This window comes from Chenopodium album, chromosome 25 (assembly GCF_948465745.1).
Source record: "Chenopodium album chromosome 25, dcCheAlbu1.1, whole genome shotgun sequence".
Classification (NCBI taxonomy): Eukaryota; Viridiplantae; Streptophyta; class Magnoliopsida; order Caryophyllales; family Amaranthaceae; genus Chenopodium; species Chenopodium album.
This window is the reverse complement of record NC_137858.1, coordinates 22,445,543-22,461,377: the sequence shown is the minus strand read 5'-3', so window position 1 is coordinate 22,461,377 and position 15,835 is coordinate 22,445,543. Positions and strand designations below refer to the sequence as shown.

The following is a 15,835-nucleotide window of genomic DNA, read 5'->3' as shown; positions in this document are numbered from 1 at the left end:
GTACCTTAGAAGAAACAGGAGCTTTTCAGCAACAAACATATCTAAAAAAGATAGCAAGATAGTTGATGGATGATTGGCTGAGACTTTAACCACAGATACATAGAGTCTCCTTCTATCTAAGCTTCACATATTCTAGATATATTGCAAAAAAAAGCCATGCACAACATCTCATGATAGATGAAACTCCCAGTATATTCAATTTTGATCTTAATATACTAATTCCAAAGTTCCAATCAATACAAACAAAGTACTCATCCCTTACAGTAGAAGTAGTGGCGCATGTAGATACACGATAAGCACATAGACTTCACTACATTAGTCCATATTATTTTCGGGTTTGTCACTTTTGGTTTGGGATGGGAACTAAACTAGGTCATATGCTTTTGGATACAATTGCTGATAGACTGATAGAGTGAATGCCACTTTGATAAGATGAGATAAACAATCAAGTGTAATTGAGACGGTATTAAGCCCAAAATGTTAGTAGATGAAGCAAGGTTGAATATCAAGAATGAATCAAATGAAAAAGGGGGAAAAACACAAATGTTGGTAGATGAAGCAGGTTAAATATCAAAGAATGAATCAAACAAAAAAGGGGGAAAAACACAGACCCTAAACACCATTACTAATCTTGAGATAGTGGTTCATCATTGTAACTTAATTTAAATTTCTATAACCTAGAAATTTTAAGAATAAATTTAGGGTTTATGTGCAATAATCTAGACAATCAAGGAACTACAGGTGTGATAAAAAGTTTATGCACAATAATCTGGGCATTCAGCAATCAATGATCAAACCAGTGACTTTTAATACCAACTAATGTTGAAAAAACAGAAGAAAACCTTGATAACAATAATTCTAATAATCAGCTATAAACCAATAAAAATTGTGATGAAAGTTGACCAAACTACTTGAAAAAAGTTCACAAAATTCGAATCGATGAAATCATAATCAACGATCAAAACATACTAAATTTTACGCAAAATCAATCAATCAAACAAACAAAAATCAATTCACATTATTCCGAAAAAGATACACCTAAACTTGAACATAAACACAATTCCAACAACGAAATTCGAAAGAAAATCGAATAGCAGAGAGAGCCAACCCAGAAATATTATATTATAAATCAGGAAAAAATCAAAAGAAAGTCAAAGAGATAATACCTGTAGGCATCAAATTGCTGATTACAAACCAAGCAAAAATGAAAAGCATCCCAAATTTAGGACAGAAAAACATATTGTGATCAGATCAATCGCCCATTGATGACGAGAAAGGAACATACGATACATAATTGTGAGGGAATTCGGGAAAGCAGGAGAAGCCAGAGAGCTAATCAAAAATGTTGATGTGGCACAAAAGTGCAAAGCAGTAAATTGTCTATTCATTTTCAACCATACTCGAAACTTGAAAAAGAGGGTCACCCTCCAACCGACTTGACACTATAACTAATACAATGAAAATCAGCCATAACTGACTCGACACTCCAAACTTCTCATATTTAGAAGGTGTATAGATTGTTGGACCCATTCTCTCAAAATATTACTTCCTCCATTCTTTTATTATTGCACCACCTGCCTTTTAAGGAAATTTCACAAATATTGCACTATTTCCAATTAACACCGTAAACATCTAATATACCTTTACTTTTAACACTTGATTTTTTATTTTATGTTTACATCACATGGCTTTTGTGTACTTTTACCCTTCTCTTTCTCATTTTTCCCACTACCAAAAAAATGTGTGCCCAACATGTATGGTGCAATAATAAAAAAACGGAGGAAGTATATGAATCGCAACACTTATCCATGTTGATGTTGCAACTTGCAAGTTTATACTCGTATATTTTTCTCAAAAGGAAACAAAAAACTAAATATATATATTCGTAATAGAGAACTTATACCATAATTAAATAAATATCAACCATAAACAAAATTCCTTCTTCAAAATTGAAGTTCAATCCTACACTATATATTATCCAAAAATATATTGCATCCATTCAGACACTGAATGCAACTCTGAAGTCTGGAATATTCAAACTGAAAACTCAAATATTGATCAAAATTCACTCCATTACCAAGCCAAGTATCGTAAATACCAGTATACCACTTTAACGACAAAATGTGTAATCAATCCTCGCCAACTTTCTTCAAGCTTGCCATGTACGTTAAATAAATCGTCCACAGGTAGGCGAAAGAACTATTTACCAATGGCTGCAAGCAAACAGGGGGGAATTGCAACATATATTAGAGGTGTAGAGAAATAAAAGCTTTTTACATAACATACACCATGCATAAATTTCATCTGACTCAGTAGCTATTGCACCTAAATTCAAACTAAACAGCCACATAGACCATTGCATTGTTCATTTCATATATTTAACAGATTTCTGTCCTAAATGATAGAAAAAAGGGTTAAAGTTTTAAAGGGTACCTGCAGGTGGACAGGTATGAATTTAAATGTTAGAAAATCACACAATGGCCAATACATAAGACCCTTCATCAAAGTTGGGAGAAGGTCTCTCTTCAGTCTTGCAAAAATCTCTTCTCTAGTTTCACCTGAAATTACAACGTAATAGCACATCACGCATAAGAAAAGGATTACAAGATCAATGAAAATTTGTTGGGTCATAATGGAGTGAGAAAAGAAGAAAATGAAAACTTTTATATTTTATCCAGGAGTGACTTTGGGAACATTAACAAACCATTCAATAAAAATGAGTTTAATTGAAAGTGTTTGGATGATGATGCATGGAGTGATGTAGATCACCGAGCTGGACCCTCGACACCAAGGTCCATTAGTTTAAATTTTGTTAGTTTACACAGATAAGATACAAAAACTCAAATTCTTATTATTTTTTTTTTCCAGACCTCCATAGGTTCATGTTCATCAATATTGAAAATCACAATGTGCTACTCAAATGGAACTTAAATTATCCCAACAGTTGCCAGATATCATTCTAATCCCTCTACCGTTCTTTTCTACTTAACCCAGCAATAGTTCAGATGATTGTGTAAGCAATCAGCATACAGTGAAATTCATTACAAAATGAGTAGCTAAAACTGTGACACAAGGACTGAAGTTAGAAGAAAGGAGCCTCTCCTGCGCACAAGGAAGGGCATAATGGTCTCTGTAGGAACAGAAATAAAGACAAATTGGGCTACCAATTCTCATCTACAATTACATTAGCTTTCAGAGGATGTCAAGGACTCTACCTTGAAGAGCTGCATTATAGGAGAAGAAAATGCTGTTCATAATTGGTCCATAAATAGCTTGTCCCATAAAAATCTTTTTCAAAGTAGTAAATACATCTCTTCCAGGCAAGACCCTTGAGAGAAAATTGAACCATAGATGTTGAGATGGTCCCATAATTATCAATCCATATCCAGCTATACGCAACGTCCAGAGTAAGTCAAATGACCACGATGGAGGCAATGTAATAATCTAGCAAAATTTAAAGCATGAATCAGTTGAACTACAAGACAATCGCTAACAATTTGAAAGATAAATAGCAGAGCTATGCAACCCAAGCTAATGCTAAAAAGAAGTATAGATAACACATTTTAGACCAAGCAAGGTGACAAGATGTTTTCCAAGTAGAAGCAAGAGGACAAGATGTTTTCCAAGTAAGGTGTTGGAGTGTTATGGAAAAAGAGACTTGGAGCTATACATCTACCATTAAGATACAAAGAAAAAGAGACAGAATTTTAATCCACAATGATGAGGCATAGGTTTCCTGCTTAGTTCTTTTTAGTATGTTTTGTGGCCTTTTAGTTCAATTAACAAATATGTACATGCTTAAGTGATAGTTAAGAGGAATGCACGTTTATTCTTGAATTCCTTATTCATTTAACGCATTTTCCCTTGTTCTTTCACGCATGCTTTGTTTGAATGTTTATGTCTAGGTTTGGAGCTTTTTCCACTGTGAATTGTTCAAAGAAAGTTAGAGGAAGGAAGCTTGTAGAATCATGTAAGAATGGAAGGGTGTAGAGAGAAAGAAGCTAGTATGCCGTGGATAGGCCATGCAAGGGCCGTGGTCGTAACCTTGTGCAAGTTTAAGGAGGTTTGCCACTGCATAGGGCAACAAGGGCAGCGTGGGCACAGCCTCATAGGTGCCCACGGTCCCTACATCGACTATGCACCAAGGCAACAAGTATCTAAGCTCCTAGCTTCCCTGCACCAATCGCAAGCATATCGAACGTCAGCCATTGCAGCCGCAGCTCCAAGGAAGCTTTGCACATCCTAGCACCCTCTAAATTAGTAAATTACCCCCTTTCCCTGCTCAAAGACAGCCCCAGAGCAGCCAAATTGCAGCAGCTCCAAACCTAGCAGCCCCAAGTTTCAAGCCCTCACAATAGACAACAAAAGGCAGCAGCATTGCAGCAATTTGTAGCACCTTTTGGCAGCCTAAGCATCACCAAATAATAAAAAGCCCTCACCTAATGCTCCCAAGTGCATCCAACAATCTCCACAAAGTAGCAGCAAGATAGCAGCAACATCATATCGTAGAAGCAGCAGCCGCAGACAGCAGTGCGGTTGAACTGCACCTGAACACCAGGTGGCCGCGTCCGCGCCCTTAGATCTGCCCACAGCTAGCTGCTTGTTCCCCAGTACCCCCTCCCCCCCCCCCCCCCCCCCTCTTCATATAAATTTCCATATTCTGATTAGACAATAAATCTGTATTGGTCATCAGAATAGTCTTTCTTTACGCCCTCTCACCCCCTGGTTAGCCTAAGAACATAAGTTTATTTAACGATGGAAACAACTACAACAGTCACTCTTTAACATTGTAATGCTCAATTTATATGATCAACAACAAGAATTCCTCAAAATTGTAATATGCAAGAGCTCCAAAACCAGTGTAAAAACATGGTCGTGTGACTCACCCCAATACTGTCAACACAATGACAAACAGTACAGGTTTAATTTTCTCAAAATCATTGGAACAATGCAAGGTCAATAAATCACTTAACTTAATCATGAGTGCAAAAGCCTTCAAATAAAATTTAAAAAGGAAACGTGCTTCCAATGAGGCAATGTAGCCTTCTAATTTTGATTCTTCGTAGAGAAAACTATAAGTTATGCACCAATTATCTTGTGGGCCGATTGGGCAAAAAGAAAACTTCAGGCTTAATTAAAAATACTAGGCTTTGTTCCTGCAAATGATTGCCTCACTGCCTATGAGAATGTATGAAATTCTTGAAATGGTGACTTGACAAATCAGAGGTCCCTAGCTTCCCTTCATGAATCTTTTGAAGTGTTATAAAAGCCTAACACTGATCACATTCATGAAAATCATTTGAATATTGTATACCCTATATCTTAGCTTAGCCGAAACGAAATTTTTGCAACTTCCAAGACGATAAACATTGACCCATCCTCAAATATTTGATGCACGAAGATGTGCTCCAAGCAGAATGCCAAGCTATTTTATAAGGTCTCATTTAAGCAAAATCAAGATGCAATCAAGTGGTGATCAAAATTGATTAATGGTGGCAATTCGAGCCCGTAAATACCCTATGTCTTAGCATCAATTCGAATGTTATCTGTAGCCTCACATGGTCACAATATAGAACCACAAAAGAATCTTACATCCGATGACAATCCATAGCAATTATAAGCATTCTTCTTCTTCTACATGAACACCTTAATCCCTTAATTGGGTTCAGCTACATAAACTAACATGATGACATCCCAGGAGGTCATCCATCCTAGAACTACTCTCAATCATTGTTGCTCATGTCAAGCGATAAGCATTGGATTTTTTTAAAAAAAAAAAAAAAAAAAAAAAAAAAAAAAAAAAAAGGTAATTGTCAAACTTAATCTTAATGTAGCTGTCCAAAATGATAAAAGTCATTTGTTAGGAAGAATTGCCTCTTACCATTTTCGCCAAGAAACGTAATTTTCGTGTTAGCTTTAACCCGAAATTGGTGGTTTGAATTAGAATAGAGAGGGTATAATTCTCAGCTTCCTTGATAACTTAATAACTTAATTTTAATTTGCCTCAATTGTTCAATTGCTCTCTCTTGGCACAGTGACATACTAATAATTATAGGAACGCGTATCTATATTCATGCTAATTTTAACACTTTGATTTATGCTAGTTTTATCAAACAGCCTTTACTCTTTTGCCCATAAAAAGTAATTAAAAAAAAAAAAAAAAAACCAGCAACAATAATTAAAAAAAAAAACAATAATTGCAAAATGAAAATGTAACGAGACTGAAAACAGAGAATTTACCTGAGAGGTAAAATCAGCAGCAGCAAAAATAAGGGAAGAAGAGATGGCCTTGGTGATATACGGACGAGTTTCAAGCACACGCAAATACCATTGTAGAAAACCACCATACTTGGACCCAGATGTATATGATGATGAAGAAGAAAATGTTCTATAAGAATGCAGAAAGTATACGCCAGAAGTGGGTATTTTATAATTACTGGTGAGTTTTCCGACAAACTGTGAGGCGAGGAAATCATACGCACGGCCGTGTTTCTGGTGGTATAGGCGGTGGTGGGATCCTAATGATGAAATTTTGAGACCGATTTTAGAGAATTGCAGCATTTGCAGGGTGCATCCCCTTCTAATTGTTCTTCCAATTGAAATTACCATTTTCATGGATTTTCTGGAATTTTAAGATGTAATAAAGCTCATGGAGAGAACAGAGAACCGCCAAATCTAATACGAAGTACGTAGTACTACAATTTCTAATTATTTTTCTTTCTACGAGTAATTGTTTTTCTGCAGAGGTGAGTGTTTTTCCGAGTTTTAAGATCGTTACCTATGAAATTAGTTGATTTAAGCTAATAAAAAAAAAAAAGGAAAAATTGTCATTATTAATTCCAGCTTTGCTCCATCCGTCAAAATTAATCCAACTTCAGTCCTATCACTCCCTACTTTGCACCCTATTAATTTTTATCACCCCCAACTGACCTGCAACCAGTTAATCAGGTTAACATTTGTGAGTTAGATTTTTTGTTATACACGTGTCACTACGTGATTGGTCAAGTAAAAAATAAAATGGATAAAAAAAAAACAACAACAACAAACAACCACCCTTAACGGCAGCCACCGTTAAAGGCAGCCAGAATCGGAGAAGGGAAAGGAGGGGAGTCCGGAATTCGACTAAAAAACGGCATGAGGGTGGTCGAAATTGAACGGGGAGGTGATGAGAGGGCGAAAATCGATGGGGAAGTGAATGGAAGGGGCGGGAACGGTGGGGAATGGGTGGAGGGGATGTCGGAATTGGAAGGGGATGGTGAGTGAGGGCATAAGGGAGATCGTGAGTGATAGGGAAGGCGGCGGACAGAGGGGGAAGGGAGATCGTAATTAATGGAATTGGAGGGAGAAGGGAGATCGATGGTGGTGGATGGTGGAAACCGACAGCGAAAGAGGCGCGCGGATACGTTGGCAACATCAACAACAGTTGCTGCAGCAACCGTCGCAATACCACCACCAACTAGAGGCAGCAACAGCATGCGCAGTTGTCGCAGCAACCGCGGCAACAGATCAAATAGCGGCAGAGGGAAGAGAAGGGGACCAAAATCAGCATTGGTGGTGGTTGGAAATGGATAGGGGAGAGGGAATGGAATAGGGCCGAAGGTGGCAATGGCAGCCACCTGCTGGGTTGGGGTTAGGGTTTTTTTAAAAAAAAATATTAAAAAAAATTTTAGACCTATCACATGTTGATACGTGTCTAGTAATCTCCTACATCAAGTCGGATAATCGGTTAGGGTTGATAAAATTAATAGGGTGCAAAGTTGGTGAATTTTTTTTTTAAAAAGAAAGTAAAAAAAATTCCAATTGATAGATATTATAGTTTTGATAATATTTGTCGCAGATTAGATAATATTTTATATATTCTGTATCCATGGTGATTTGCAGAAAACGGTATATATGCATCAGCCTCCGGGTTTTGTTGATCGGAGAGCACCCTCCTATGTATGTCGACTTCGTAAGACTTTATATGGGTTGAAGCAAGCTCCTCGAGCTTAGTTACAGCGCTTTGCGAACTTTTTGTTCAGATTAGGTTTTGTCATTGCTAACAGTGACACCTCTCTTTTTAATTTTCGACATCATGATGATATGGCATATTTGCTTCTTTATGTTGATGATATTATATTAGCTACCTCTTCTAACAGGTTGCGTGAGGGAATCATATCTCAGTTGTAAATTGAGTTACCTATGTCTGATTTGGGCCCCCTGAGTTATTTTTAAGGGATTGCAGTGACCCGTACTCCCTCTCATTTGCTACTTTCATAGGAAAAGTATGCATAAGAGATTTTAGAGCGTATAGGTATATGCTCTTGTCCTACTGTTACTCCAGTTAACACTAAGTCTTGTTTTGGGTAAAAATTACCCATGTCACGTGGCCCAATTAATAGATGACATGTGTCGTCCCCGGGATAAGGTCCAAAAAGGACATATCCCCATTTAACACGTGGCACTCCTAATGACGAGGAGAAAAAGACGGCCTTCAGGGCCCAAATCTTGAGAAAGCCGCAATGCGGCGCAGCCCATCAGAATTAGGTCAGAGTGTGACCTAAGAAATGACACTTTTACCAATGACCCTATAAATAGGGAGATTTCCCCCATTTTAGGGGGACATTCAATTATTACACGCTACATATATTCTCTTACATCAGAGAAAACACCTGATCTTGGAATCCGATAACATCTTGTTTTGGGTGTTTTTGTCCCTCGGGAGAGTTACGTCTCGAAGATTAGTCCGGCGCGGTCCGTACCTGCAAAAGAACGGAGACTCCGGGTGGTTGGAGCTCAGCCTCGACGATCAAGTTAGTAATTGAAAGAGAGTAAGGAAATGAATAAATTTAGGTGGGATCTTCTCAAATTCCGAGATTAGGTGTCCTTTGTTGCAAGAGAATCCAGGGTGTAATAAATGATTGAACGTGTTCCCCAAATTGAGGGAATCCCCCTATTTATAGGGTCATCGAGAAATGTGCCCTTAATTAGGTCACTCTGACCTAACCTTCGGTGAGCTGCGCCACATTGCGGCTTCCTCGGGATTTGGGCCTTTGCAGGCTGTCCTTTCTCCCACTTTCCAGGAGTGCCACGTGTCAAGTTGGGATTGGCCCACTTGGACTGACCCTAGGGTGACACGTGTCACCCTCTTATGGACCATGTGGAGGGGGTAAAATTACCCTAAACATTTGTCCTCACAGGTGTGACGTGGCACGCCACATGACATGTGACAAGTGTCACTCGGCCATTGTTGGTAAATTAACTGCCATTTTTTTACTATTCACCTTATGGGGTAATTACGGGAATGCCCCCGTATTTACCCCTCTATATATAGACGTTTACCCTCCTTCATTTTGCACGCTTGCAAACATTTTTTAGAGAGATAATGTTAGAGAGAGAGACTCTGCCATCCGTCTGTGTCAAGTTCAAGAACTCGAACTCGCACCCATCTGTCACAGCTGGTCAACGCTTGATACCTTCAAATATCAAATCTTAAGGTACCGTCTCTGCCCCTTTCAGCACTTTCTTGTTTTTCTGTTTGTACATATTTCTTGCAATAAATGGATGCATCACCTCCACACACAGCACGACCTAGGTTAGAATCCAGCTGGTCTCTAGGTACGGCATAGTCTAGAATTGGGAGTGCCGCCTCTAGGTGTTGGGATCACCCGTATGCTTCTCCAAATCCGACCGTCTATGTGTCTGTGCAGGACACAATGGTTCAGACTAAGCAAACGACCCCAGATCCAGATTACAAGAGCGAAGGCTCAAACGGCCTTCCGCCTGAGGGGGAATCGTCAGGTAGGGAGAACCTGATGACTGAGGAAAGATCTCCCCTGCGTGCTCCTTCAACTCTTGAGGATTCCATCTTATTAGAGGAATCCGAACAGGGAGACGGTGAGGACGCCGCCTCTATATCCTGCTCACAAGATGAGGCCTCCTCACAGGTAGGCAGGAATGGCTCTAGCTCTATCTCTGACAGTAGTGACGAGCCAATGTCTCCGCTTCTGGACAGTGAGGTGGTAGAGAGAAAGAAGTGGAGCGAAAAAGATGACCCCTTCAGGATTCACGTTCCCGCCAAAGAGCGAGAAAACATAGAGAAGGATCTGAAGAATTTCAAACTCGTGGGGACCTTTGGGGAGGGATACAACATCCGGGTGTCACCTGAATTGGGTACGATTGCTTGGAAGGACGACCAAGAGAATGCCAACACCTACTTTGGCTGGTATGAGGCGGCATTCTCAGCCGGTCTCCGGTTTCCCCTTCACTCGGCTGTGAAGGAAATTCTGCAAGGCTATGGCCTCGGTGTGTGGCAACTATCCCCAAACTCCTGGCCCACATCTTGGGATATGTTGCCGCTTGTGAGTTTCAAGGGTTGCATCCTGGCTGGGAAGCATTTGCTCGTATGCATTATCTCAATCGCAACCCAGGCGGCTAGAGGGTGTGGTACACCTTGACCACCTACCCCCAATATATGATGACCTTGGACAAGGTGTCCAAGTATGATGGTTGGAAGAACCGCTTCTATCTGTTGACTGCGCCCAGCCGGCGTGAGAACTACGAGTTCCACCGCTACAATAAAAAACCCGAGTGCCTAGGTTGGAAATGTGTCCTCCCTCGAATTCTAGATGAGGACTATGAAAAAATAATTGAGTCCGAGTTTTTCGGACTTGAAACAACTACCCCTCTCAGGCGGGGAGACAATAAAGGTCCCCAAGAATTGGATTCATAGGGTCTCCTGGTTTAGGAACGAATGCTTCTTGTCCGACTCTGGGCTTAGTACGATGTTTACCAGACGTATGTGTATTATTTATTCGGCATTTTTTCCGCCTATACTGTTGTTGTATCGGGTTACATGCCCCAATATACTAACCGTCTGTTTGTTGTTTTTGTAGAAGAAGCATTGGATATGTTGCTTGAAGACAAGACACCTTGTTGAGAAGAAGGTTGCCCAGATAAAGGCTTAGGTACACCGTCTTACCCTTCACCTTGTAACACTTGTTAAGTTACTTCATCGGATGCCTTTCTAACAATCAACTGCTTTGCAGGGCATGGAGGTCCCCAAATCGGTTGAGAAGATACTCAAACGGGCTAGGGGTGACGACGCCTCCACTCTTAACAAGTCTAAGAAGAGTGCATCTTCTCAGACGACTCCAGATACTTCTGGGAAAGGCCGGATGCGCATCGGGGGGGGGGGGGAATGAGAGCATCAAAATTGGGGGCAGCCTCTGCTGGGACTTGACCAATCCCCTATCTGCAGCGGGCACATGCGCGTCTGGGGGCGGTTCTCGCACCCAGGCTGTTGAAGGTATGGCTAACCCTTTTGAAACACCGCTTGAGGTGGGGTGGCTGATATGTCCATTTTATATAGTGATTTACCCCCGTCCCTTGGTCATAATTAGTAGTGTATTTGGCTCTTTCGAGCCACTTTTATTACTAATTGGTGTTTTCTAGTGTTTTCGTAGTCTTTGTTGAGTTTTGTAGGAAATTGCATCTTTGGAGCATTTTCTCGGGTTTTTCATGGAGCGACTACGGGAATTAGAGGAGCACGACCATCATTGAAGCCCAAGGCCGGCTAGAGTCATCAAGCTGGTGATTAAGGGCATAGTATTCGGAATATCGAGGTATTTGGACCGAGTGATCAAGACCCTAAGTGGATATCCGGATTGCGCCGAAGAAATAAGCCCAATCGTTGTTCCGAAGCCTCAAGAGGAAGCCGGGCCCGATCGGGCAAGCATGAGCTCGATCGGGCGGGTGCTGCAACAAGGTGGCTGTGTGTGGCTTAAGGCGCGCCCGATCGTGCGAGCCCCAAGCACGATCGGGTGACGATGCAGAGAAGAGAATGCGAGCAAAAAGGCGCGCCCGATCGGGCGGCCCTTAGCCCGATCGGGCGCATGTTTCTTGAAGACCTTGTTAGACGAGCACTTAGTTTCTATTTAGGAGTTTTGATTAGGAGTTGTTTAAGTACGTTTTTAGGATTATTATTTTACTTACTCTTACTCGAAGACTTTCTCTCTCTACTTAGTATTATTCTCTCTCTAGACTTTTTCTCTCAACTTTTCCCTTGTTCTTGACTACTTTGTAACTCCGCCGATTCGGTACGATTTCTATTTTATTTAATTCCAGTAATTTCATTCTTTCAATTCCTCATGTCTTATTTTACTACTTTGCATGTTTTAGATTTAATTATGTCTGAGTAGTTTAATTCTAGGGTTTATGGGGATCCATAATTAATATGAAGGGATAATTTGCTATTATTGATTATTGATATTGCATGATAATTTCGTATTGAATTATTTTAATTCCTTGCAATTAGATTATGAATCGAGCAGATGTAATTTGATTGTGAATGTTTAGCAATATTGAATTGATGAATCGAGCAGATGTTAATTTGATATTAAAGGCTATTTTCAATAGGAACTTAGATCTAGTAAATTGCGAGAGCCTGTTAGATCTATGTTGGTTAATAAATTGCGAGAGCCTGTTAATCATGTTATTTGTGCAATTTTGATTATTAATTGTTATGTTTTATCCCGGAATATTAATTATTGGTGAACCTGTGACCCTAGGCCTTCTTATTATTGATTTTCTCCCTAAACTTAATCTCCGTAGTATAATTTCATATTAAACACAACAAATTGGTTACCTTAATAATTTAGATTATATTAATTAATTAGGAGTAGAAAGACCAGTTTCCCTGTGGATTCGACCCTACTTCCCTATCTGCTTTAGTTAGAGGACTTAGGTATTACTTTTGATTAGGGGATATGACTTTACCCTGTCAGTGGCCTTTGCGAGCTATCGATGCCGAGATGTCGGGTAGCCTAAATGTTTTTCATTGTTTATTCCTTCCGGTTCCTTCGAGGAATCTCGAGATATCACCTTAAAAGTGGAAGCAAAACTAGTGAGGACGCGGAAGTTTAGTTGGAGATAAGGAGGAGTGTAAGTCCCTCTAAGTTCTCTACCGTTTGCATGCTTTATGTGTGTACCAACCTTAGCTATTCTTTTGCTTGGATACATTTAATGTCTGGAAAGGACTGTATTCTTGTGCAGTTAGCCCGTTGTTTGTGTTTGGTTTGAAATGTCAAAACTCGGGTTTTCTTGATTTCACATTTGCCTTGAATGTTATGTGTTGCCAAGAGTTGTGGGTTAAACCTCTTAGGAAACCCTCACGAGAGCTTACTCGTCCTCTTTGGCGACATGGGGGTTTAAAGGGCTTGATGCATACGCTAAATGCATCCGTGATTCCTACGACAGTGAGTTAGTGTACATTCTTTCTCTTTGTTTCTATTTTGTTTCTTTTGCTTTCAATAATTCCATCTTGTTCTCTTTTGCCTTAGCTTTGCTCGAGGACGAGCAAAGGTTTAGCTTGGGGGAATTTGATAAGTGACATTTAACTCTTAGGGAGTAGTATTAGAGTCATTTTCGTGTTTATTTTATCTTATTTTCCCTTTCTTTCTCTTGTTTTCTCTTTAATAACATTTCTTGTTTATTTGGTAATTTTGTCGTGTTTTAAGTTCTTTTCGTAGTTTTTATTAGAATTAGTTTATTTTCGTATTTTATTTTCTTTCGTTTTATTTTATTCGTTCCTTTCCTTTGTTATTTTCATAGTTTTAATTAGTTTTAAGTTTATTTTATTTACTTGTATAGTTTTATGTCTTTATTAGTTTTAGTTTTATTTTTCTTATTTCTATTTTTACTTTTATTTATTTTTATTAGTTTAGTGTTACTTCTCTTTTTTCTATTTTATTTTATTTATTTCCTTGTTATTTATTTTTTTTATTTGTCTCGGTTTCATACTTTTATCCTCGGGTTTGTTTGTGTGTAGGCTCGAGTTCAAGGTCCAAGTCAAGGCTTTTCAACTGCCGCAAGCACCAACCTGCTGCCCCTTATCCTTCACCACACTCTTCCTCTCTATTCCCCTTATCCTCCACCACAACACCACCTCACTCCCCTGCTCCCTCACACACACAGCAACCCACCAAACAACCTCACACCTGACCACCTTACCACCGTTCCCACAAACCAACAACAACCATCACCTCACAGCAGCCCCTCACCAACACCCCGTAACAGCCACCATCACAATCCCCTACTCCTTCGCCACCACAATAAACCACAGCAGCCCCTCACCAACACCCCGTAACAATCACCAACTCACCTGCGAACAGCCACCACCATCTCCAATCAACCCAATCACAAACCCACAATCAACCAGCAACTCTCACCAACCACGCACATCACCACTCAGCAACACTACCTAAACCATTTCCCTTAATGTTTTATTTCTTGTTTTAGCATATTTAGACTTTAGTTTATTTATCTCCTATTCCGGACTAGCTTAATTGTCGATAACATTTGGTGGTGTTTATCCGTTCTCTGTGGTTCGACCCCTATGCTTGCCTTATACTCGTATTAGTTTTGTTTAGGTTGTATAAATTGTATTTGATCTAGGGATAGACAATTGACGACGCGTTTATTCCCTTGTCACTTTGCTCTAGGCGCCGTGCTTGGACAAAGGAAGGACAAAGTTTTGCATGCTATTTATTATGCAAGTAAAACTTTGGATGAGGCTCAAGTCAACTACGCCACAACGGAGAAGGAGTTTCTTGCTGTTATTTATGCTTTAGAAAAATTTAGATCATATCTAGTTGGTTCTAAAGTCATTGTTTTTACTGACCATGCAGCTTTGAAGTACTTAATAGCCAAGGCGGAATCCAAGCCTAGGCTACTTCGATGGGTTCTCTTGCTCCAAGACTTCAACATCGAAATAAAGGACAAAAAGGGAGCAGAGAACGTTGTGGCAGACCACTTGTCACGAATCAGGTATGATGAGGGTAAGGATTCTCTTCCTATAGACGATTCGTTCCCTGATGACAACCTGTATGCAGTTGTAGAGCACCACCCTTGGTATGCGGATTTTGCTAATTATTTAGTGGGTGGTACTCTACCTCCTGACTTGTCCTACTAACAGAAAAAGAAATTCCTTTCTGATGTTAAACATTATTTTTGGGATGATCCTTTTTTGTTTCGTGAGTGTGCAGATGGATTATTTCGCAGGTTCCCGAATGGGAAGTTATGGCGTTCTTACCAGTTGTCATACTTCACCCTATGGTGGACATCATGGCCCCACTAAAACGGTGGCTAAGATTAATGAGTCAGGCTTCTATTGGCCTACTATGTTTAAGGATGCTAACACTTTTGTGCAGGCTTGTGACTCTTGCCAGAGGACTGGCAACATTTCGCGGAGGCATGAGATGCCCCAAACTGGAATTCTTGAAGTAAAAATATTTAATGTTTGGGGTATTGATTATATGGGGCCGTTCCCATCTTCCAATGGGAATTGCTACATACTTGTAACCGTCGATTATGTGTCCAAGTGGGTAGAGGCCATAGCTTCACCAACAAACGATTCCAAGGTAGTCATCAAGCTCTTTAAGAAGATCATATTTCCGAGGTTTGGTGTTCCACGGGCTATTATTAGTGATGGAGGTACTCACTTCCATGAAAGACAATTGGATAACCTCCTTAAGAAGTATGGTGTGTATCATAGAACCGGGCTTAGTTACCACCCTCAAACTAGTGGTCAAGTTGAGGTCTCTAATATGGAAATTAAGGCGATTCTAGAGAAGGTAGTAGCCAAGTCAAGGAAGGATTGGAGTATGAAGCTTGATGATACACTTTTGGCATACCGAACGGCATTTAAGACACCGATTCGTACTTCACCTTATAGATTAGTTTATGTTAAGGCATGTCATCTTCCCGTGGAGTTGGAGTAATTCTAAGGTCGCGGGTAAGAAGAGACTTCTCCAACTCAATGAGTTAGATGAGTTTAGATTGTCGGCATATGATAATG

General features: G+C 39.9%; 1 protein-coding gene across 1 annotated transcript; it reads right to left on the bottom strand.

Annotated features, from left to right (window-relative positions):
- Positions 1 to 1,826: 1,826 nt before the first annotated feature.
- Positions 1,827 to 6,881, bottom strand: LOC145615260 (uncharacterized). The gene is made up of 4 exons (XM_081670326.1): positions 6,241 to 6,881; positions 3,216 to 3,444; positions 2,434 to 2,558; positions 1,827 to 2,213 (listed from the first exon to the last, which is right to left on the bottom strand). The coding sequence occupies exons 1-4, from the start codon at positions 6,613 to 6,615 to the stop codon at positions 2,130 to 2,132; spliced, it is 813 nt and encodes a 270-aa protein (XP_081526452.1). The 5' UTR covers positions 6,616 to 6,881; the 3' UTR covers positions 1,827 to 2,129.
- Positions 6,882 to 15,835: the final 8,954 nt, after the last annotated feature.

What these genes read in the sequence shown, in the direction of transcription:
- LOC145615260 (XM_081670326.1), bottom strand. Translation starts at nt 6,615, where the DNA reads ATGAAAATGGTAATTTCAATTGGAAGAACAATTAGAAGGGGATGCACC. An exon ending in CTATAATGCAGCTCTTCAAG is followed by an intron (nt 2,559 to 3,215) that starts GTAGAGTCCTTG and finishes TTGTAATTTCAG; the next exon opens with GTGAAACTAGAGAAGAGATT. An exon ending in TCATACCTGTCCACCTGCAG is followed by an intron (nt 2,214 to 2,433) that starts GTACCCTTTAAA and finishes GTTTGCTTGCAG; the next exon opens with CCATTGGTAAATAGTTCTTT.